The sequence below is a fragment of the Megalops cyprinoides genome, chromosome 3 (genome assembly GCF_013368585.1).
Source record: "Megalops cyprinoides isolate fMegCyp1 chromosome 3, fMegCyp1.pri, whole genome shotgun sequence".
Taxonomy (NCBI): Eukaryota; Metazoa; Chordata; class Actinopteri; order Elopiformes; family Megalopidae; genus Megalops; species Megalops cyprinoides.
The window spans coordinates 23012380-23035621 of record NC_050585.1 but is presented as its reverse complement, the minus strand read 5'-3'; the positions used below and the strand labels follow the sequence as shown (position 1 = coordinate 23035621).

Here is a 23242-nt window from a genome sequence, read left to right as displayed (position 1 = left end):
GATACCTACCCAATAATTATCATAAATCTGCTTTGCTAATCTTAACCTGAAAACAGCACAAACACAGTATGTGTCTCAAAATATCTGGGAATTGTAATTTCTGAGACGTAATCACATCTGGTAACAGAAAGACAGAAATGCTTCGCTTCAAGCTGGGTGCATGCTCCGATAACTTATTCCACTCTTTGTTCCTCTTACCTACCTGCTTACTCACATGACTCCACTAGCTAGTTGCCACTGAAATTTAAGTCATGAAATATCCAAAACTCTGGGAACTTGTGCAACCTAGGAGCGGATGTGTGGAAAGAGTCTATAGTGACAAGTACATTTCTGTAACAACGTATGTGCAACAAGCAATTCTCAGCATGCAACTGTATATTCACTGGACATGTCCAGAATTATGATGATTAAATGACTATTTACAGGGCCAGTTAAGTGTTATGAAACAAGTTCTTCAAAGTCCTTAGCATTGCCACTCTTCTTTTTCAAAGCTTTGTCTTGTGCGGTCCAGGGTTGCTAGTGCATGACTCAATGGTTGGAACACAACCATTACTGCTGGCTCGTAAATGCTACAAAGGTGTCATTAAGTTGCTGTTTCTTCTAGCAAACACAGCTTCTTGACAGAACTCTCCAGGATGCTTGTCTTTGTTTTCACCCAAAATGGGCAAATAAGTCCCTTTCTGTCCGGCAATGCTTGAATGACCCTCCCCATAATCCAAGAGTTACAAGATGGTGAACTGTCAACAATTAGCACAGTTTCCCCGACAGAACTGCATCTAAAGCAGAACCACTTCTGTCACTGCTGTAGTCTGGTAGGTATTTTCTTATCCAACTTTTCCAGCAGCAGTCTGCTGTATACTGCACCTGTGTCCATGTACACAGGGCCTAAGGGTCGTCTCTCTGGAGAAAACCAAGGGGCAAAGATGAGCTGCCCTTCACCTCTTTGGGAAGCTGGTCTGGCACTGGCATTCATGGTGCTTTCTGGGGCGTCGTTTCTGCGCCCCCAAAGTCACAATGGCTGCTGGTGCATTTCATGGCTAATTATGAGTCCACTTGCTTCGGTGGTCACTGAGTCTCTCCCCACTGCCACATACCCTACAGTGAGACTTTTGGACAGCAGCCTGGCACAGACGCCAGGGCTACGGGGCCGACACGCCCCGCTGCAGCTGACTACTTTACCTGATTGCTCTAATGTGGAACTGCAGAATGAGATCATTTTAGTCCGAGCAAGAAAAGAATTTATTTTTAAAGCAGGATGGAGGTCTCTGTGATACACTCAAGATTATTGAATGTAACTCAATCTCTCTGTTAAAATGAGAATGATTTAATACTAAATGCACAAAAGCAATGCTGCCACATCAGAACCAATGAGGGAGAAAGATTTCGGGACTAAGACTCAGGGGCAGGAAAAACTGGCTCAGAGTGGGTTCAAGTTCTCACACACTGCCACTGGCAGCCTGACAGCACATGGGCAGAGAGCATCTCTTCCCATATGTGTTCATGAATGTGTGTGTGTGTGTGTGTGTGTGTGTGTGTGTGTGTGTGTGTGTGTGTGTGTGTGTGTGTGTGTGTGTGTGTGTGTGTGTGTGTGTGTGTGTGTGTATGTATGTGTGTGTGTGAGTGGCCACAGCATACCAATGATCTAATTTGGGCAGTCGGCATGGAAACAGGCATTTGGTTTTGGCCTGTTGTCCTTTAGTGAGAGTTTTTGAAGGTCCAGTGCTGTGAACCAGTGTTGTAGAAGAGAGCGTTGTGTCTGTGCTGTGGAGAAGAGCTGTTTGTGTGTTGTGGAAGAGAGCAATGTGTGTATGTGTGTGTGTGTGTGTTGTGGAAGAGAGTTGTGTCTGTCGGGGCTCAGGCAGGGACTCAGGCGCGGACCACGGGAGCTTCGGGTTCCAAGCGTCTTTAACGGAATTGTCAGGCAGATCGCTAATTCGAAAACATGCAGGGTCGAAAACCGGGAGACAGTCCGTGGACAGAGCGAGGATCGGGAAATCGGAGCAGGCAAGGTCGGGGAACCGGACAGGCAGGCAATCAAGCGAACGAGGCAAGGAGGCAGGCAAAAACGAGGTCAGGGTACAAGCAGGGTCGAAAAACGGGAAACAGGCAGACAGAAGCATAAAGCGAACGCCGGGGACGAAACAGGAGAAAAACACTGTGACGAACTAGCAACGGGACAGGGAAAAGCAGGGAACATATAGGGCAAGGCTGACGAGGGGATGGAAAGCAGGTGTGCAGGCAATCAGGCGGGCGGAGACCGGGCGGGGAGCGGGGCAGGAAAAACACAAGGAAAACAAAAGCACGACAGCTAAGGAGGCGGAGCACTGACAGTGTCTGTGCGTGCTGTGGAGCAGAGCAGCTGTGCTGTGGAAGAGACAGAGCAGAGCTTTCTTAAAGCTGTGCACATTGTACTCCTGTTTAGGTTTGCTGGTTTAAATGACTGACTGTGCCCTGGGAGTGTTCCAGTTGAAGGGATAGTGAGGGATAAAGGTCAATAATGAGGGGATAAAGGTCAAACAGACCTCCTTTTTCAATTTTCCAATTCATTGCAATTTCTTTGCAGTTGTTGGAACAAGGAGAGTCCAGGTACAGCTCTGTAGAGTATCAAGTGCACTGTCTGTTTTAAATGTAATCATGCACTCGTGTGGTCCACAGCATCCTTAAACATGAAAGAGGTTGTTTGGTTGGCTAAAGGAAAGTGACAATGTTATTCTCTTTGATCAGCGATGAGACGTGCTATCAGACACATCAGGAGCATGTTGGGGAGGAGCAGTGCTGCCCAAAATGTAGTGATGTAAGCACTCCTCTGTCCTGCAGGAGCACAGTGTAAACCCATGGCCTACGCAGCTGTCGTCATTCAAGCCTCAGTCAGGAACGTCCCCCATTTTGAAATGGATCCATTTAATCTTTTTAAAGCCTTTGTTTAGACAAGAAGGTCATCTGGTACTTCATTTTTCTGTTCCAGTGATGACGTGGGAAAGCAGAGTGGGTGCGATGCAGGATATCACATGGCCAATTAAGTGTCCCTCAGGGGATCACATAGCCAATCAGGTGTCCCACAGACAGACCCAGTGTGTGGGTTTTGACCAACACGCCTGCTGTTTTAGAAACTTTAACGACCCTAAGGACTCAGGACCTCTGAAACTCCCATCTGAAAGACTCCACACCCTGCAGGATGGTGTCCCCATCATGGGAGGCACAACTTTTTCATTTTGTCCAGGGGTGAGAGTGCCCCCCACTGGACACCAACAGCACTTCAAGGGGCAAGGATGTGTGAGATATCTGTCTTGAGCAAACTAGCTTCATATTGGATGTATGAATCCTATAGCATAGTCCTGTACACACTGTCTGACTCCTGGTGCAGATGTGTCTTATAGTGCTGAAAGCTCTTCGTAAGGAGGGCAGTGATGTGGAGCTCTGTCAGTGACAGTAGCTACCATCAGAGCTTTGCTCCCTGAGTAAAGCCCAGTTCCTCTCCTGTGTTCATCCTGTTTCATTTCCTCTCCTCACTGTTTGTGCGCCCCAATCTCCAAAGTCCCTGTGGGAGCTGGCTTTGTTTACAGTCATCTAAAACAGAGGCGTTTCTCACATTCCCACTGTGTAATGACGAGCGTAATCACGGCGCACTGAGACATACACAGAGCGCAGCCGCAGGCGAGAGGGGGCACGGGCAGAGAGGTATTTGTTTCTGCCAGATCATGTCTGCCACACTCTTACTCTCTCAGCCACATGGCTCCCTTCCCAGAATCGCCGGCATCCTGGGGCAGTAGGGGAGTCTCTCCCCTACATGGAGCCGCTGTCAGGCTGAGGTGTTTTCTGACCCGCCATGAGGCAAGAGCTGTGTGTGTGAGGTAGCATCTGCTACTGCTATTAATTATTATTATCATTATTACTGGCAACAATAACAACAATGCTAATACTAATAATGGATTGCATGTATATAGCAACTTTCAAACACATCAAACCACTTTACAATGGATGGGGGCACACTTTTACCACCACCAATGCTTAGCCCCACATGGGTGATACAACATTTTTCATTAGAACACTCACCAGATCAGGTGAGGGAATTATTTAGCAAGTTAAACTGGGGGATTATTAAATGAGCTCATTTAACTTGAATGGATATACTTATGTTCTGTTGTGCTGGAAGTTGCTCCGGATAAGAGCGTCTGCTAAATGCATGCAATGTAATGTAATATAATGTACTATTAGATGGCCAGATTGAATTTAGCCAGGGCACCCAGAAGCCCCCAACTCTTTGTGAAAAGTATCATGGGACCTTTGATGACCGTAGAGAGGCAGGGGATTGGTTTTATTCTCTTATCTGGAAGACAGACTCTACTGTAGCACAGTGTCCCCATCATTCCACTGGGGCACTGGTCTCCTGTTAGGCCCAGAGAGAACATTGCTCCCTACTGGCCCACAACACCACTTTCAGCAACACATTGGTTTTCAAAGATAGTCTCCTGTTAAAGAACTAACCAAGCCCAGGCCTGAAAATCAGCGATTCATTTGCTGCATCAATGAATAGATCAATCCAAATTGAGTGCGCATAGCACTATAGCACTACAGCGCTATGGAACTGTCAATGAGCTCTTCACAAAATGGGATTTAGAGAAGCGGTGAGTCCTGTTACAGATACATTAAGTTAATGGGGAAAGGAAAACAGTTTTACTCTGAAAACAGAGATTGTATAGTGATGACGTGAGCTGGGTTGAGATAGATTGATCTGGCCTGGTTTGGGGAGTGTTGATCTGAGATGGTGTGTGATGGACTGATCTGAGCTGGTCTGGATAGATTGATCTGGCCTGGTTTGGGGTGTGTTGATTTGAATGAAGGAACAGAATAAAAGAGGATCTCTCTTGCTCCTCTACCCAGCAGAGGCTGATGCTGGCTGTTCTTTTGCAGGTAGTAGCTGCACTGACACTGAGAGGGGAAGACTGGGGGGTCACGTTCCTCCCCACTCCACCTGTCGAAAAAACACTCTGACCCCTCTGCCCATGCTTTGGATTGGATGGTCCTTTGGAAGGATGATGCAGTGATGAATTGAGCCTCACTGCTGATTGGATGGAACTCTGCATTATGTAGATGTGGTGACCAGGGAGGGGACAGACAGACCCCTGGCAATGGTCTCCACAGGGCTGGTGGTGGTGCTGGTGCTCATCATTGTGCTGACAGTGTTTGGGAACGTGCTGGTGTGTCTGGCAGTGGGCGCAAGCCGGAAGCTGCGTTGTGTCACAAACTGCTTCATCGTGTCGCTGGCGGTGACGGACCTGCTGCTGGGCCTGCTGGTGCAACCGCTGTCTGCCATGCTGCAGCTGACAGGGGAGTGGCCCCTGGGGGCCACCTTCTGCAACATCTACATTAGTGTGGACGTCATGCTCTGCACCGCCTCCATCCTCAACCTTCTCGCCATCAGCGTGGACCGCTACGTAGCCGTCACCGCTCCGCTACGCTACCCGGCACTGGTTACGTCCGGCAGTGTCGCCGTGGCGATGGCAGTGATCTGGACCGTTTCGCTGATGGTGTCCTTCCTGCCCATCCACATGGGCTGGAACACGCCGGACTTCAGCGTGCAGAACCAGAAGCAGGGCCGGGACGAGAGAGCCTGCCGCTTCGAGTGGAACCGCAGCTACGTGCTGCTGGACGCCTTCGCCACCTTCTACCTCCCCCTGCTCGCCATGTGCGTGACCTACTACCGAATCTTCCGCATCGCGCGGGAGCAGGCGCGGCGCATCAACAGCCGGCCCTCCTCCTTCAGCACAGTCGCTGTGGCGCGGGAGCACAAGGCCACCGTGACGCTGGCTGCCGTTCTGGGCGCTTTCATTGTCTGCTGGTTCCCCTACTTCACCTTCTTCACCTGCATGGGCCTACGCGAGGAGCCAGACCCGCCACAAACAGCCTATTCTGTGGTGCTGTGGCTGGGCTACGCCAACTCAGCCCTGAACCCGCTGCTGTACGGTGCCCTGAACCGGGACTTCCGCAGGGCCTATGGCAGGCTGCTGTGCTGCAGGAGCATCAGCCCCGCCCCCAGGCTGCCTTTCACACCTGCCCAGCAGGGGGACCCCCTGTGGGCAACAGAGAGCAAGAAAGAGAAGGACATCACCCTGCAGGAGATGAAGGGCGGCAGCAGCTCCAACTAACACAGGTAACACAGGCACACAGGTAGCACATGTATGCAGATACATGGGTACACAGCTAACACAAGTACTGTAGTAAGACAGCTAACATGGGCAATTCGTCCATGTTATCATCCAAAAGATTAAAGAGGAAGTTATAAAACATACATGTCAGTCAATTCTCTGTCTTGTTCTCAGGCCCTGCTGCATTTTCTCTGTGTGGCTGTTTCTGCACCACACCCTGCTGCTGAAACAGGCCAGGAGCACAGGTGAGCCACACAGGTGCTGTTCTGTCTGATTTTCTGAGGTAACGGGGGCATTTTGTCTTTTAAAACCACCAACACACCTTTGGACTGCCTCAGCTCAGACTGAGTTGGCTCTGTAGCAGAAATGGGCAGAGACTGAGTTGACTCTCTAGTAGAGATGGGCAGAGACTGAGTCAGCTCTCTAGTACAGATGGCACACTTGCTCATTCATTTCCCATAAGACAGGCCACACAGACACGTCTGACCAATCACGACTGCTCAATCAGATAAACCAAGCAAAGAATACAGAATAGTATAATAATACAAACAAGGCCATTTGGCTTATCTCAGCCTCCCCTCTGCTTTTAATAGAGGGCTGTGGGCAGGATGCTGTTGAAGGATACCAGAGTCTCTGACTCCAGGTAAAAACCTGGCAGGTTGCTCCATGCATTGCATCATGTCAGTGTCAGTATGAAATATACTATAATAATACTACTATAATAACACTGTAATACTTACATTTATGTTTATTTATTTAGCAGACGCTTTTATCCAAAGCGACTTACAAAAGTGCATACAGCAAGTATAGCGACAGTATGGGGACAGGATGTGTACAGTTCCACAATGAGACAGTTCTCAGCTGAGAGCAAGGTCTGTTTGAGGACACAGTACTATTAGATTTGTACAATTACAGCCTATAGGGCAACTAATACGATACACTTTCAAACGGCGGACTTCAACAACTACAAACGGCGCAATGAGCGTCAGGGTAAAGGCGGCAACAAGAAACAATTTAAAAAGCACAATTTAGAAAGCACAGCAATTTACGACAGCACTGATGGTGGGGGGGGGGCAGCAATTGTGTGCTGAGTCAGTCCAGGTAGAGTCTGAAGAGGTGTGTCTTCAGGCCCCGTCTGAAGGAATGGGGTGAAGAAGCTGTCCGTAGCGAGACAGGGAGTTCGTTCGTTCGTTAATACTTTTACTCTCTGCTCATTTATAACTGCGTCCTCTGACTCTGAAGCAGATGAACCTGAACACACCACCATTCAGAAGGATCTGGGGTGATCTGAAAGGAGAGTATTCTTTAAGGGGTTCTTTACGAGTTCCCTGTTTGTGTGTGTGTGTGTGTGTGTGTGTTCCAGGACACTCCTGGGTAAAGGGAGGTGTCCGGCTCATTTCATGGAGTCTGGCGATATGAGACGGACTGCAGAACTGGACCCATGGAATCCAGAGAGGACTGATTGCTTTGGCCGACATGGACTCACTTTGGACCTGAAAGATGTCTGTGGACTGGAAACACATTCCTGCGATGCGTGTGACCCCATGTGCACTCATGTAATGTTAGTGTTAGCTGGCTATTTGCCTGGCCTGTGGGCTGTTCCTGTTACCCATGGAAAGGAGATGGGGTGTCCAACCCCATGCCAATGGCAAGGAAATGTGACATAAACATGAGAAACGTAGCTCTAGAAAAAGTGTGCTTCTCGCTGTCTGTTCTGATGGTCTGACAAACCGTCCATCACATGACTGCCCCCCTTCCTTCTTTCTCTCTGTCTGTGCATGTCACTCTCTCTGACTCTCCCTCTCTGTATCTCTCGCAGCACCTTGAGGCCTCCACTTTCTAGTGGGAGGAATCACAAATTGCACACACAGTTGCACATGCACACACATGTGCGCACACACATACGCTTACACACACACTGCACACAGGCACATACATACAAACCAGTTAGCAATCCAGGCATTTGTGATGTACATGCCCCAAAAGTCTGGGCATTTGTGGTTTTACATGTTTGAAACTTTAGTTAAAAAAATAAAATAAAATTATGAAATTTATGTCAATGTACCTCATCTTACTGCTTCAAGCCTGGTCTGCCCGAATGAAATGTCAGGATTGTTGGTCGTGTCTGAGGAAGTACCGCAGCTGAGAACGAATGTGCTTAATGAAAGCAACAGCAAGGGTCATTGTTATTCATAAAATGCTCTGTTTGACAAAGCTGAACTTTGATCCCTTTATATACCACAGGTTACGCGCCGCCAACCCCCATCCCCTCATTCCGGTGCACATCAGCTGACTGTATTCTCTGTGCCCTGGCACAGGTCGGTCTATAAACCAAGTCACACACACATCAGGAATCAAGGTCCCCCTGTGCTCTTACCTGCAGTACTCTGACTATAATCTTTCCCCCCGGAAACAGGAGCTTCTTCTGTAGCTGTTGCTTCCTCAGCTACACTGCACTTGCAGGCCTCACTGGTGGATGGGGTACTAAAGGCTCTTCAGGTTTCAGCTCATCTACTTACGCAGGATGAGAGGACCCAGTGATGCAGGCCAGAGACAGGACTCATATCAGCTGTTTCTTTGTCAGATTTATTTATTAGTGATACTAGCGACAGAACAATGGGACACTACATATGGACTGACGCTGTGTTGCAGAGAGAAGGTCAGCTTTCATATTAATTCTGAAAGTATAATAAAATGAGTGAAACAAACAATAGGAAACATAGAACTTGCAAATACATTCAATGTAAATTATTCAAAATATTTATATCTAAATCTCCAGCATTTGTGGCATATTCAAAACCAATAGGAACATTTTTAGTGAGGTGTCAAGCTTAACTATGTAAGGGCTTAAAGTAACTCAGCGTATTTTATTTTCATCACTATTACACCATCATCATCCTCGTCTCCATCGTCATTATATTCAGCAGCGTCACCACCACCTATATCCTGTGTTATCAAGTTTCTTATCATCTGGTAGATTACAATTATTCTTCACAATTCTGTTTATACTCAGTTGCTGCACTGCAGCTTTACAGCTACAGTGGGAAAAATGATGGCCTTTGTTCTGATCCAGATGCGAGGGAGCGTGATCAGATTCACTGGAATGTAATGAGGTACTGTGGGTACGCCTGCACATCATTGAATATGACAAAAATGGATGGCTGCGTCACGTGATCCACAACGCTGTCGTACAAATCTGCAGAGACCCCAGGGTTCTTCTCTGGAGGTACCGCCATCCCACCTGCCCCCTGAGTAAACTCCCCCACCAGCACCAGAGCCAGATACATGTGCTTTTGGCCCTGGTGATCTGGTCTGGAGTATGTGTTGCGGGCAGAATAATTTGGATCAACAGCAAAATAGGTTCCATTTCCAATAACAGCAGCTAGAGAAAGAGCAACCAGAGAAGGACATGAGAACACAATTATTAACATTACACAATTATTAGAGAATAGTATTATTCTCTCACGGGACACCCCTAATCACCTCAACTAGACATCATTCATTTACACAGCCGCATTTTACTAAGGCAATTTGGATTAAGTATCTAGCTAAAGGGTTCAGTATCTGATCTGTTCAACATCTGATAATGAGCAGACAGAACCTGGACTGCTGAAGGCTGATGCACTTTAAACCACAGTCCCTCTTTCCCTTACCATTCTTTCCAGCAAGGCTGCGGTTGAAACCGTGTTTGTTGATTTTATGAATTGCTTGCACGTCTGTGCCATGGAAGAGCTTCCTCTCATTGTCTGTGCGTCCGTTTCTGTCCAGGCTCTTTTTCTTGATCTGATAGCCCTTCCAAAGGGACTCATTTTGCACTCTCACAATCTGAAACAAACACAGACTCGTGTTTTATTCTGAACTCTCTCTGAATCAAACTCATGTCTCACTCTGAACTCTCTCTGAATCAAACTCATGTCTCACTCTGAACTCTCTCTGAATCAGACTCATGTCTCATTCTGAACTCTCTCTGAATCAGACTCGCGTCTCATTCTGAACTCTGAATCAGACTCACGTCCCATTCTGAACTCTTTCTGATACAGACTCACGTCTCACTCTGAACTCTCTCTGAATCAGACTCACGTCTCATTCTGAACTCTCTCTGAATCAGACTCATGTCTCATTCTGAACTCTCTCTGAATCAGACTCGCGTCTCATTCTGAACTCTCTCTGAATCAGACTCGCGTCTCATTCTGAACTCTCTCTGAATCAAACTCATGTCTCATTCTGAACTCTCTCTGAATCAGACTCACGTCTCATTCTGAACTCTGAATCAGACTCACGTCTCATTCTGAACTCTGAATCAGACTCACGTCTCATTCTGAACTCTCTCTGAATCAGACTCGCGTCTCATTCTGAACTCTCTCTGAATCAGACTCGCGTCTCATTCTGAACTCTCTCTGAATCAGACTCACGTCTCACTCTGAACTCTCTCTGAATCAGACTCACGTCTCATTCTGAACTCTCTCTGAATCAGACTCATGTCTCATTCTGAACTCTCTCTGAATCAGACTCGCGTCTCATTCTGAACTCTCTCTGAATCAGACTCGCGTCTCATTCTGAACTCTCTCTGAATCAAACTCATGTCTCATTCTGAACTCTCTCTGAATCAGACTCACGTCTCATTCTGAACTCTGAATCAGACTCACGTCTCATTCTGAACTCTCTCTGAATCAGACTCGCGTCTCATTCTGAACTCTCTCTGAATCAGACTCACGTCTCATTCTGAACTCTCTCTGAATCAGACTCGCGTCTCATTCTGAACTCTCTCTGAATCAGACTCGCGTCTCATTCTGAACTCTCTCTGAATCAGACTCACGTCTCATTCTGAACTCTCTCTGAATCAGACTCGCGTCTCATTCTGAACTCTGAATCAGACTCACGTCTCATTCTGAACTCTCTCTGAATCAGACTCACGTCTCATTCTGAACTCTCTCTGAATCAGACTCGCGTCTCATTCTGAACTCTTTCTGAATCAGACTCATATCTCATTCTGAACTCTGTCTGAATCAGACTCACGTCTCATTCTGAACTCTGAATCAGACTCACGTCTCATTCTGAACTCTTTCTGATACAGACTCACGTCTCACTCTGAACTCTCTCTGAATCAGACTCACGTCTCATTCTGAACTCTCTCTGAATCAGACTCATGTCTCATTCTGAACTCTCTCTGAATCAGACTCGCGTCTCATTCTGAACTCTCTCTGAATCAGACTCGCGTCTCATTCTGAACTCTCTCTGAATCAAACTCATGTCTCATTCTGAACTCTCTCTGAATCAGACTCACGTCTCATTCTGAACTCTGAATCAGACTCACGTCTCATTCTGAACTCTGAATCAGACTCACGTCTCATTCTGAACTCTCTCTGAATCAGACTCGCGTCTCATTCTGAACTCTCTCTGAATCAGACTCACGTCTCATTCTGAACTCTCTCTGAATCAGACTCGCGTCTCATTCTGAACTCTCTCTGAATCAGACTCACGTCTCATTCTGAACTCTCTCTGAATCAGACTCACGTCTCATTCTGAACTCTCTCTGAATCAGACTCGCGTCTCATTCTGAACTCTGAATCAGACTCACGTCTCATTCTGAACTCTCTCTGAATCAGACTCGCGTCTCATTCTGAACTCTCTCTGAATCAGACTCACGTCTCATTCTGAACTCTCTCTGAATCAGACTCATATCTCATTCTGAACTCTGTCTGAATCAGACTCACGTCTCATTCTGAACTCTCTCTGAATCAGACTCGCGTCTCATTCTGAACTCTCTCTGAATCAGACTCGCGTCTCATTCTGAACTCTGAATCAGACTCACGTCTCATTCTGAACTCTCTCTGAATCAGACTCACGTCTCATTCTGAACTCTCTCTGAATCAGACTCGCGTCTCATTCTGAACTCTTTCTGAATCAGACTCATATCTCATTCTGAACTCTGTCTGAATCAGACTCACGTCTCATTCTGAACTCTGAATCAGACTCACGTCTCATTCTGAACTCTCTCTGAAACAGACTCATGTCTCCCTCTGAACTCTTTCAGCATTCCTCTATCCCCTCCAAAACAACAATACCTCCATGTGAAATCTGATACCTCTATGATGGGGTTGGCCAGGCCGGTCCTCCTGAATGCTGTCTCCACATCCTGGTACTCTGGGCACCCAGCAGGCACACTGACGACCTTCAGGTCTGATCCCTGCATGTCCTCCCAGGTGCCTGGGACAGCCACAGATGTGTCTGGAACACGCAGGTAAGAAATCAGAGGTCATCTTTTTCACTCATCAATGTTTGAAATGTATAAATCCACACACCATACACTGAATCAGCTTACCTGTCAGTTCAATTTGTTTCAAATTAATGTCCTGTCTATTCCCTACAGCTTTCTTACGACCCAAATCAGCCTCATACTCTGAGTTGCGGATCTTGATTTTGACACGAGACCGCTTGCTCACGAAGGCCTGCTCCAGGGTGAGGTTTGTCAGGATGTCAAAGGACACGAATGTGCCTCTGTCCTCAAACTGCCACTCCACCATGTTGCTGAGGAGGGCCGCCTCTCGCCTCTGATTTTCTGTCCTCTCCGCCTCCCGGATCATTTCTTGGATCTGTGTGTCGGCCCTCAGCACATCTCGGGTCAGACCTTCCAGCTGGATGAATGAGTCTTCGCCGCGCATCTCCAGCCGAATTCGGACCGTCAGCCTCCTCTGAAGGTCCTGCAACGCCCCCCGCTGATCCTCACTGAGGTACGCAATCCAGCGGTCCCGGATCGGTTTCTCCGTCTGCTCCTTCACAATGAAGCGGTTCAGAGCGTCTTTAGCCCTGGACACATCCTGGACGCTCTCTCCACAGAACTGGAAGACTGTCGGGGCAAACTCCTCTCCCGCCATCACAAACTCTTCTTTGCCAGCAGTCTCTCGGCTTGAACCTCCAAAGAAGCTGCTGAAAGTGTCTGCGGAGTAAATAATCACAAGCCCATGTAGAATTCCAAAAGACAAAATCTGACAGTGCATTGTTACTGAGGAGGCACACCGACAACAATCATAGACGCTCACATAGTAACCTGTCTGACTGGAGTTACTGCACACACTCACATAGCACTGAGCTTTCTATTCATGTCCCTGTCCTACCTTTCACTTTAGCGAGGACACTCTTCTCCTCAGGCGGGGCTGTGCCCTCCCGTTTCTTCATGATCTGAAGGAACTCTGGGACCATCCTGGTCTGGAAGACCACAATCTTCACGAGCTTCACGTATCGCCCGCTCTTTTTCGTCACAAAGTCCGTCACAGCAGTAATCATTGAGTCCGCAACCAATGCTGGCCTGGCCCCACCCTGACCTGAGAAACACACAGCAGAATACAGGAGAACCACAGATACACAAAGCAGCATTCAGGAGAACCAGAGGAACACACAACTGCATTCAGGAGAATCCACAGACAATGGAGGACTCCAGGCACACCAGGCAAATCCAGAGATGAGGAGGGTGATGAAGATGACGGACAACAGGACATATGAGGCCAAAGACAGAGAATAGGAAGAAAAGGTAAATAAGAAAAAGAGGTCCCGTTCTTGCTGACAAATGTACCAGTGCCAAGAGCAGGGAAGGCGACAGAGTTGATCCTGTTCTCTTCACACACGCAAAGCACCTCAAAGACCAGGTCCCTGATGCAGGCGGGATCCCTCTGGCCCACAATGTGGATGATGTTTTTACACTGTAGGTTTCCAGGCTGGGTCATGATCATCCCATTGTGTGGCTGAGAGCCTGGGCAGGAAGACGTTCACCAAAGCACACATTCAAATGCTGTTCCACATCCACACGGATTCAGCTTCACACAAAAACTACCATGAATGACATCTGTGAAGATCGTCTTCACAAAGGTCTGAATAAATCTGTATCCCTACGACAGCTGTACAATAACCCTACTGTTAACTGTGTGTTTGTCTTTAAACAAGCATGAAATCGAGACAGAGAGATAGGTCTCTCTCAGGTAAGGTGTTTTCAGCAAAGTGAATTGGGTAATGTAACTCAGGTAAAGTTGTTCACTTAGAAGTTCTGGCATTCAAGTTTCAGGTAAAGTGACACGACATTTCATTCTCGCTGTGTCTTGCAGTACAGTTCCAAAAATTCCCATTTCTTTACTTCTGGGTGTGGACGGGAGTAGAAAAAACACAAAAGCATGCTATACTCACCTAACTGTCCACACTCCTGCACTACTGACCAGCCCGCTGCATCCAAAATGGCCTTGGACACGCCTTACACAGAGGACAGAAAAATCAGGGGACACACTGAAAATTCCCACTTATGGTACTCTCAGTGAGATTGTTGCTGTTCTCAGAATTTAGCAGAGTGTGTAAAGATCCTCTGAGACTTCTTTAGGCTGATCCCAGTCAGTGCAGGCATCTACCCCAGCCCTTTCCCTGCAGTGAATTGTACAAGCACCACTCACCTGTCTTGAGGGAGAAGGTGCTGTCGGAGGAGTTTACAATGATATCAGTAGTCTCTCTAGTGATGTCACCTGATGACACCTCCAGGGTCAGATGACCAATGTCCATACTATGGACACCCAGTGTGGGGGAGGAAACCTGGCCAAAGAAGGCTGGATGGAAGCAGAGAGGCAACATTAGGACCAAGAGAAGCACGAGGAAGAGTTTGGCTCCAGCGATGACAGGTTTCACAGACACATTGCTGTTGTTTAAAAAGCAGGACAGTATTTCAGCGAGGAAATAACTGTCTCTGGGATTTCTTTTTAAATACTTACTGACCTTTTACACTGAAGATCAAATTAATTTTCAGCTTTAACCAGATTATTATGTTAAATGATGTAAAGACAGCAGCCCAGGGAACAGCTCAAAACATCATTTCAGTTCTTCAGGCTCTGGAGAAAAGCTGAATCACTTATGCTAACAGCTGTACAATACACCAATCACCAAACTTGACAGGTATTCTGCACAGCATTTAAACCAATCATCATCCGTGACACAGATCCTGAAGTATATCTACACCAATCAACACTTAAGCTCGCACTGTGTTATAAGCAGAGCAGCCCTTACTCTGCACAACCGTCATTTATGAAATGAACATTTCCAATCCCCTTCCAATTTCACTGCTAGCAAAAGATGCCTACCTGAGTCTTGCTGTGATTGGTGAGAGGGGCGTTTGAACTTATGCGATTGGCTAGGAGGGTATCTGCTGGGTGCTTTGTGTCCCTGTGTTTGACCTCTGAACTCCTTCACAAAGCGCTGGAAGAGAAGCACAGGAAGATGGCAAGACAGACAAACAAGGAGTAAAGATCTTCACATCAGATTATGAGATCGGCTTCCTCTGAGCCTGGACGCAAAGATTAGTCACACTGACGTGTGACTCCAGCATTTGTCTTTAGCTGAGAATGGTTATATCTATATTTGACTCTGTAGGGTTTGGCTGAGAATGGTGCTGATTATCTACACTGTACTGTACTGTGTGACTTCGTAGTGTTTGCCTTTAACTGAGAATGACTCTGATTATGTCTGTAGAGTGTGACTCTGAACACTGGACATTCTCAGCTAAAGATCAGTAATGCTGGTGTAATGGGTGTAGACTGCATTGTGTATTTTAATTAGATGTTACGTGGGTAAGCGAGTGAGCGAGTTTCCAACCTGGGTTCTCACTGCTCACTGCCAACCCCTTACAGCTAGCATCATTGCCAGCTGAGCTAAAGGCAAATTGCCCCTAGCCTGTCGCAAGCAACGCTAGTTAACCAGGTCTCAGGGAGCGACGTAACCGCTGCAACTGCTCGACTACCTGCTACCCGCCCCACAAGCTTTACACAGGACTCACATGAGTTCCTCACTTCAGCTCTGCCACACTCACCTCCCTTTGACCTCCTCTTACTCCTCAGTGACCACTGGCGCCAAGCTGAGCTTTAGCCAGTGATCCGGGTCACAGCACCAATGTAACGGGTGTAGACTGCGTTGTGTATTTTAGCTAGATGTTACAGGGGTCAGCGAGCGAGCAATTGCCTTTAGTTCAACTGGAAATGACACTTACCGTAAGGGGTTGGCAGTGAGCAGTGAGAACCCAGGTTCGAAACCTGTGAACATCACTTGGGTTTGATAACAACGCCATGAGTCCTGATTGTCTTTTCAACTGTGAATTTGTCCCTGTTCTTGCCCGTGAATTACTCACAGCGCCTTCATGAGTAAACTCTAAACCATCTAACTACACACTCTTTAACTATCCTCTCCTCCAGTCCCTCACCTCCACAGTCTCGCTGTCACCTGGATGCACAGTAAACACCACTTCCTGGAGGTAAGATGGCGCCCTCTTGTGGCTGAAGACCTGAACTTCACACAGCATCAGTTTGGCCACAAGGGGCTTGGGGAAACTCATGTTGCCAGTGCCAATAGCAGGGAAGGTCAATGATGTGGCCTTCTGCTTTTCTGCTTCTTTCAGGCAGGTCTGGACTATCTCGATCAATGTCTAAAACACAAACATATAAATAAATATATTAGTCAATGGAACTGTCAAGTTGCATAGAATCTGTGTGATTTAAGACCCGGAAGAGGACATCTGCAGGAACCTTTTGACCTGGAAAACCAAGGTTATAGAGTCATTTAGACCTGGAAGAGATATGGGGAACTTTACAGCTATAGGGAACTTTTGACAATGAAGAGCAGAGCTGTAGGGATGTTTCCACCTGAAAGAGCACAGCTATAGCGACATTCAGCGGGGCTATGATGTACCTGCTCTGATCTGCCGGCGCCGTTGTCCCAGGGTGGACAGACGGTGTGGAAGATCTTCTCGCACTTCAGACCATAGCCGGCCGTTTGCAGCACATCTCCATACCTCGCTACGCCCCCTCTCCCTCCCTCCTTCTGGACCGCGTGCTGCAGCCTCTGGCCAGCAGCTTGCAGGATGGCCTTGGACACCGCCCCTTTGCTCAGGTCCAGATCTTCAGAGATGGTGTTCACTACCACGTCCGTCTGTCAGGAGCACAGACACAGAAAATGCGTGTCACATAAAACGACATGCCAGTCATCGCATGTCTAAATTTATGAAAAGAGATGCAACTCAAATGCTGCTTGTTTTCATAAATCCCTCAACACGGTGAGGCCTTTTGCCAGACTGCATGCCTCTCTCACCTACTGTCAAAGTTTTCCACTCACTGCCACAAAGTTTGGTAGGACAATACTCACTGTGGCATCCTGGATATTCCCCTTCCTGAGTGAGATCTTCAGGCCCTCCTTGGTGTGTTTGGTCTCCAGTTCCCCCCAGCTCCCGGATGGTTCATTCCTGCTGTAATCAGTGGAGGCACTCTGCCTTTCTGAGGGACTTTTCCATCCTTCACTTGGCTGTCTGGGTGGTCTCCGCTGTTCAGACAATGGAGGACTCCTCCTCTCAGAAAACAGCTCTGGGTCCTTGTTGGCAAACACCACGCTCACAGCCTGGGTCATGGCGTGGACAGTTTTGTCGTCATTGTTCACCAGGTGGATCTTAGTCAGTGACGTCCCGTGGGGGTGGGCGTCCTTGCAGTGGTCACGCACAGCTCTGGCGATGGTGTCCGCGCACAGGTCCAGGGGGAAGCCGAAAATGCCCGAGCTGATGGCTGGCAGGGCGATGGAGGAGCAGCCGTGCTTAGTGGCCAGGGCCAGGCTTCTCCTCACAGCGTGGGACAGCAGCGAGATGGACTTGTTGCGGTCAGAGCTGCCGAACCGGGGCCCCACCGCGTGGATGACATACTTACAGCGAAGCCGCCCCGCCTCAGTGATGGCGGCTTCGCCGGGATTCAGGCGGCCGTTCGCACGGACGTACTGATCACAGACATCCTGCAGTCGAGGCCCCGCGGCACTGAGGAGAGCTGCCGCCAAACCCCCGATGTGCTTCAGGTCCTCGTTTGCAGCGTTGACCACGGCATCAGCTACAAAATGGCAGATGTCTGCCTTGTTCACTGTGATCAGCACCCCATGGTCCATATGTACCTGACAAGTGAGCGAAGTGTTCTCCTCCTGCTCCTGCTCCTCCTCTGGCAGCTCTTCCTCCTCCTCCTGAAGCAGTACCACGCAGTGATGCTCATTCATCAGCATGGACACAAAGTCCCGCCCTTCCTCCAGAAAATACTTCTTGGCTCCGGGCTTGACAATGGTCAGGTGATCAGTGTAGAGGGCGGATGCTATCTGCTGGAACAGGCTCTTCACTTCCTGCACCCACATCCGCGCTCCTCTCAGGACAATCCGCCGCTTCCTGGAGTCAAAGTCCACCTGCACTTCTCGTGGGTCCACGCGTGGTTTCCAGGCCGACGCTTTGTTGCCCTGGATAAATTTGAGCATGGAGCGGGACCGAACTGGGACAGCCATGTCAACGCGCGAGTGCTTGTTGATGAAGTCCGACAGCTTGTCGGACACCTCTCTCACCGGCTGGCAAAATCCGGATACAGTGATGCAGTTTTGTGTGCTGAGCTTTATGGACACCGTGTTCTTCTTGGAGGTGTTGTAAGTGTCCATCAGCTGGGCCTTCAGCTTCAGCCATTCCGGTTTGCTCATCACCCCCAGGTCCTCCACAGCGATGTGATGGAAGCTCAGGACATTCTTTAGTAGCTTCTCAGCTTCAGTCAAATCCCTCTCAGAGCTGCCCAGAACCACGACCTCCCCTTTCTCCATCTTGAACACAGCGTTGACGTCACGCGACGTGAAGATGTTCTGTGAAACCTCCTCACTGTCCACCAGGCTGAGAAAGGCCAGAAGACAGGGGTCCACCTCCAGCTGCCTCTGTCTCATATTCAGCTGGCTCTCTAGAACCCAGCTTTTGACAGAGAACACTTCAGCAGGTAGACCGGTCAGAACCAGCTTCTTGATATCGGCTCTGTAGGTGATGCTCAGGTCTGGGTAGGATGAGGCAAACTTCTGGTGAAACCTCCTCTGCTGCAGGATGTCGTACATGCCAGGGGATAGATCCATCTCCTCAGAAACGCCATCTCTCTCCCTTTCAATACGACTAGAGGCTTTCTGCACAATCCCCTCCACCACCCTTTGTAGACGATTTACATCTTTGGCCAAACCCGCCACAGCCACCACTCCACTGGTCCGGTCATGCAACAGGAAGATGTCATCTTTTGCTGCCACACGGACATCTTCCTCTGCTGCCTTCCACACAGACATATTTACTCCACATTCAAATGTCTTGTACTTGGCAGCAACACTCTGGAAAGCATGCGTGGCGTTGCTGCTCCAGCTGTTGATGTGATTGGCTGTCAAGCCCTTCTGCTTCAGCAGCGCTGGTGAAGGGCGAAGCTTCACCTCGGCACTGCTGAGGTCTACTTCGCAAAAGTGAGACCGCATCTGGTCATTGATGGTCGCCGCCTGTTTCTTCCAGACCAGGAACTCCCACACAGCTGGGTGAAGGCTCTGAGTAAAAGCATTGGGCATCTTCCACTCTGGGCGATCTTCACCATACAGCGCCGCGCCCAAGGACTCATAGTAAGGGTACACGTTCACAGGGGTTTTACACACAAGATGTTTCCTCTTCTGTACTCTCTCTGCCACTGAAACCCAAAAGAAACCACATGCCTTTAAAAAAACTCAGCACCAGCGCATATAACCAGCTGTCTGTGGAAAATAACATACCTAATATAAATATCTAATCCCTAATTGAATGAGTTTTCCATCGATACATGTGGTCACCTTTGGGATCAGAGAAGGTGATGATGGCTGCCTGTTCCTCAGGTATCATTCTGACAGCTTCCACTGGTCCTCCCCCTTCTCTCTCCTTCTCGAAGTAGAGCTCCAGCAGGTCCTCCACAACCTGGAGGGGCAGGTTCTCCACTCGCACGCTGCGGGTCGGCTCCAGTACTCTGGCTCTGAGACCGTACTGCTGGAACCGACTGTTCTGGCTGCACTTGGACAGGAACCACGCCGCAGCTACAGGAAGACCAAAAAAAGCTCCTTATATGCTCCTTATACCTGATCCACAGTACTCCTCACTACAGGTGAGAGTTCTAATCAACACAGAACCCCAGGAAGAATAAACCGCCGCAAGCTGTCAATCATTTCTCTGCCTGAAGTACTCTCATTGTGCTCTGCCCTATTTGACTGACTTGGCCTTGGAGAAAGTCTGTGCTGGCAGAGAAACTGATGGATCTTTCAACAACAAACAACAAGTGCTTCTCTGTTAAGCTCACTATTCAGCACCAGCAGGAATTAACATTAACATTATTGCCATTTAGCAGACATCCATATTCTTATCCAGAGCGATGTACAACAATTATGGGTTCTTACAATGTTATCCATTTATACAGCTGGATATTTACTGAGGCATATGTGGGTTAAGTACCTCGCCCAAGGGTGCAGCAGAAGTGCTGCTAGGGAATCGAACAGCAACCTTTTGGTTACGATTGCTGTTCCTTAACCACTATGCTACTGTTTCAACATTAATCTGGTAACTTTTTCAGAGGATCTTATTGAAGGACACACAACTCTAACGCACCAAAGTGCTCTGCCAGTCACATACCTGCTAACATACAATAAATATTAATCTAAAAATTTCACACCATGACGCATTCATTCAAAAAAAATGATTAAGCAACAAGAGTGAAAAACCTGCAGGCAGAAGCAGAGCTGTACTGGAGAGGTGCTGAGCATTGTACCTGTGGGTTGACTGAAGGACACGACCGCAGAGGTTATGTCATAAATCAGCTCTATGGAGAAGTCTTCCTCCTTCACCTCACATATGTTCTCCACCATCAAGGCCAGGAGGTCTTTGGAGAGCTTCTCTGGAACGTTCTCCAGCACCAAGGCCCTGGCCGCAGTCGCGTCCTCGGTGCCATCTGTCTGTCTGCCTCCAGCAGGCGAGGCCTCCTCCCCTTTCTCAGACACACCTGAAATCAAGGTGACATGAGAAAGCCCCTTTCATTTTATCCTGCCTGAGGGGCACAGCTCACATTTTAACATTCTGTCATTTTACTGCTGGATCCACTGACACTATTCACATCTGCGGCCCTCTAATATGAAGAGCTTACATACACTCACACATTTTCATAAACCAGACTTTTCAAAAGTCTGAAAATGACTTGTGTACATGTTTTGTTAAGAATTATGGAGCATATAGTAAAACATTACACACACTATGAAACAGTTATTCTGTGACACATACAGTACAGTACACTTGCGTGTGTTAGATGGATGATCTATCCTTGATCACTGAAAAAAAAACTGTACCTGAGTCTGTGGGTCTAGTGCCTCCCCCTTCCTGAAAGAAAAACAACCGTGTTAACTCCTTTGGATACTGGAGTTACACTGAGACCAACACAGCAGTGCCTCATTATTCACTATGTACACAATGCATTATGTACATTATGTATACTGCTACACTGCTCTGGATTATCCTTCAGTGTGAATGTAAGATAGCATGATACAGACTCAGACACCTTCTACAAGCACTCAGGAAACCATTTCAGTTTTTCTTCGTTAATTTCTCTGCTGCACCATCAAGGGCTCTAAGATTGTTTAATTGTAAGTAGCACTATATTACACAAATTCATTAATGGGACTGCTTTATATGAAGATGTCCCCATATTACAATGATAGACCAAAAATGATGCCGTAGCTATTTGAATGAAGCTTAACACCTTACACTTATATATATCTCTAAATGTTTTCTAACATTACTGTTGCCGTCACCAGAACTTGCATGTTTTGTTCCAGGGCAAATTCAGCAGTGACTCACAGATCCTCATATCATACCATTAGGGCTGGGTCTTCCTCGTTCCAACGGCCCAGGGCACATGGAGTCTAAATTCCACTTTCCAATGACGTTCCAATTAATAATTAGTCTAAGTAAAAATGTGCGCAACGTCATCTAGTTTACTGATGTGATACCCGGGTGGATTCAAGACTTTGACCCGTATAGTTGTAAATGTTTCTTACTCTGTAGGCTACATTACAAAAACATCGGCATTGTATTTTTTTCCCCAAACTCACAAACTCACCGCTTGACTCGTAACTTTTTCAGAGGATCTTCCATGTAGCAAGACGCTTAGTCTCACCCTTTCATTCTCAATCGTGATCTCGTGTTCTCCTTTAGCAAGTACTCTGCTCCTGACTGGGTTAGAGAAAATTATTGTTGAAACAGATTACAACAAAAACCAATACGGAAATATTCACACAGCCGAACTCAGCTACGGCGAATTAACACGTCGAAACAGTTGAATTAACGGAACTGCTTTGAAGAACAATCTGCGTTGTACAATTTAAAACAACACATACTAGATATATCTTACGTATGTAAGTAGCTTGTTGTTGCCAGATGTGGTTCGTTTCGCTTTCGTTGTACCAGGTTCGTCTTCATATGTGTCACACTGTTCAGCCGAATTGTTAAACAAGAATTTCCGTAAAACCCTAACCTCGCATTAAGCCCATGGCTCCCAGACGTTTGCTTTTTCCCTATTATTACAATGTCGTAACAGTAATTGTGGTATTAGCAAGCTTACTTACCGTCCTCGGACTTAAAACAAACCGTGGCTCTCCCGGCGCTTGAATCTTCGTATTCCACCTTGCAGTCCCCACCATTTGATTTCTTTTTGCTCTGAAAGTAAATCTGTAACTTGTTCTTAATCACTTTAGACAGATTTGGCCCCCATTCGCCTTCAACTGTCACTGCATAAGGATATTCCTCCATCATGCTGCTCTAACGCTGGGAATGGAGAAAAGCCTTCCTCCTTTCTTTCTATGGCTAATTTTACGTTGAGTTTCGCTTTTGTTTCAGCGGTGGGTTTGGCGGAAATCTGTACTGGAACCCTACAACAACTATAGTATTACGTTGTCAAATCGCACAGGAGGCACTTTGTCGTTGGATAGTTTGCCACTCGCTTGCTGTCACAGAGGTGGCGACAGAATAATTTGTTTTGTAATATAAAATGCAATACCTTTATTGGCTCCGTATGGACAGTGCAACTTTTTCCTTGCGTGTGATTAAGTTTGTCGTGTAACATGTCATGCACGGCACTGTCAGTTTATCAATGTTTTTTTTTAACTTGAGCGTAACTTGCTGTATTAGTTACTTTCGCTACCAGGGTATCAGTCCTACAATTAAATATTTTCTTTCTTGTCTATATCCGTTAGGGGGGTTTTCCAGGCGTCTC

At 47.5% G+C, this 23242-nt stretch overlaps 2 protein-coding genes across 2 annotated transcripts; one reads left to right on the top strand and one right to left on the bottom strand.

The window, feature by feature from the left end:
- The first annotated feature begins 5129 nt into the window (after nucleotides 1–5129).
- LOC118774424 (histamine H2 receptor-like) lies at nucleotides 5130–6146 on the top strand. Its single transcript, XM_036523771.1, has one exon. The coding sequence runs from the start codon at nucleotides 5130–5132 to the stop codon at nucleotides 6144–6146; it is 1017 nt and encodes a 338-aa protein (XP_036379664.1).
- A 2578-nt stretch (nucleotides 6147–8724) lies between these two features.
- LOC118775395 (protein mono-ADP-ribosyltransferase PARP14-like) lies at nucleotides 8725–22951 on the bottom strand. Its single transcript, XM_036525295.1, has 17 exons — nucleotides 22596–22951; nucleotides 22091–22203; nucleotides 21321–21351; nucleotides 20750–20980; nucleotides 19788–20024; nucleotides 17307–19648; nucleotides 16854–17093; nucleotides 16369–16590; nucleotides 15257–15371; nucleotides 14579–14728; nucleotides 14322–14384; nucleotides 13717–13893; nucleotides 13262–13468; nucleotides 12469–13083; nucleotides 12232–12374; nucleotides 9800–9971; nucleotides 8725–9528 (listed from the first exon to the last, which is right to left on the bottom strand). The coding sequence occupies exons 1-17, from the start codon at nucleotides 22780–22782 to the stop codon at nucleotides 9242–9244; spliced, it is 5532 nt and encodes a 1843-aa protein (XP_036381188.1). The 5' UTR covers nucleotides 22783–22951; the 3' UTR covers nucleotides 8725–9241.
- Nucleotides 22952–23242: the final 291 nt, after the last annotated feature.

Excerpts from the sequence above, each read along its gene's own strand:
- LOC118775395 (XM_036525295.1), bottom strand. The coding sequence starts at position 22,782 with ATGATGGAGGAATATCCTTATGCAGTGACAGTTGAAGGCGAATGGGGG. Across the intron at positions 15,372-16,368 it reads GTGACAGCGAGACTGTGGAG|CGCTTTGTGAAGGAGTTCAG; the intron begins GTGAGGGACTGG and ends CTTCTCTTCCAG. Across the intron at positions 13,469-13,716 it reads CTTCCCTGCTCTTGGCACTG|GTCAGGGTGGGGCCAGGCCA; the intron begins GTACATTTGTCA and ends TGTGTTTCTCAG.
- LOC118774424 (XM_036523771.1), top strand. The coding sequence starts at position 5,130 with ATGGTCTCCACAGGGCTGGTGGTGGTGCTGGTGCTCATCATTGTGCTG.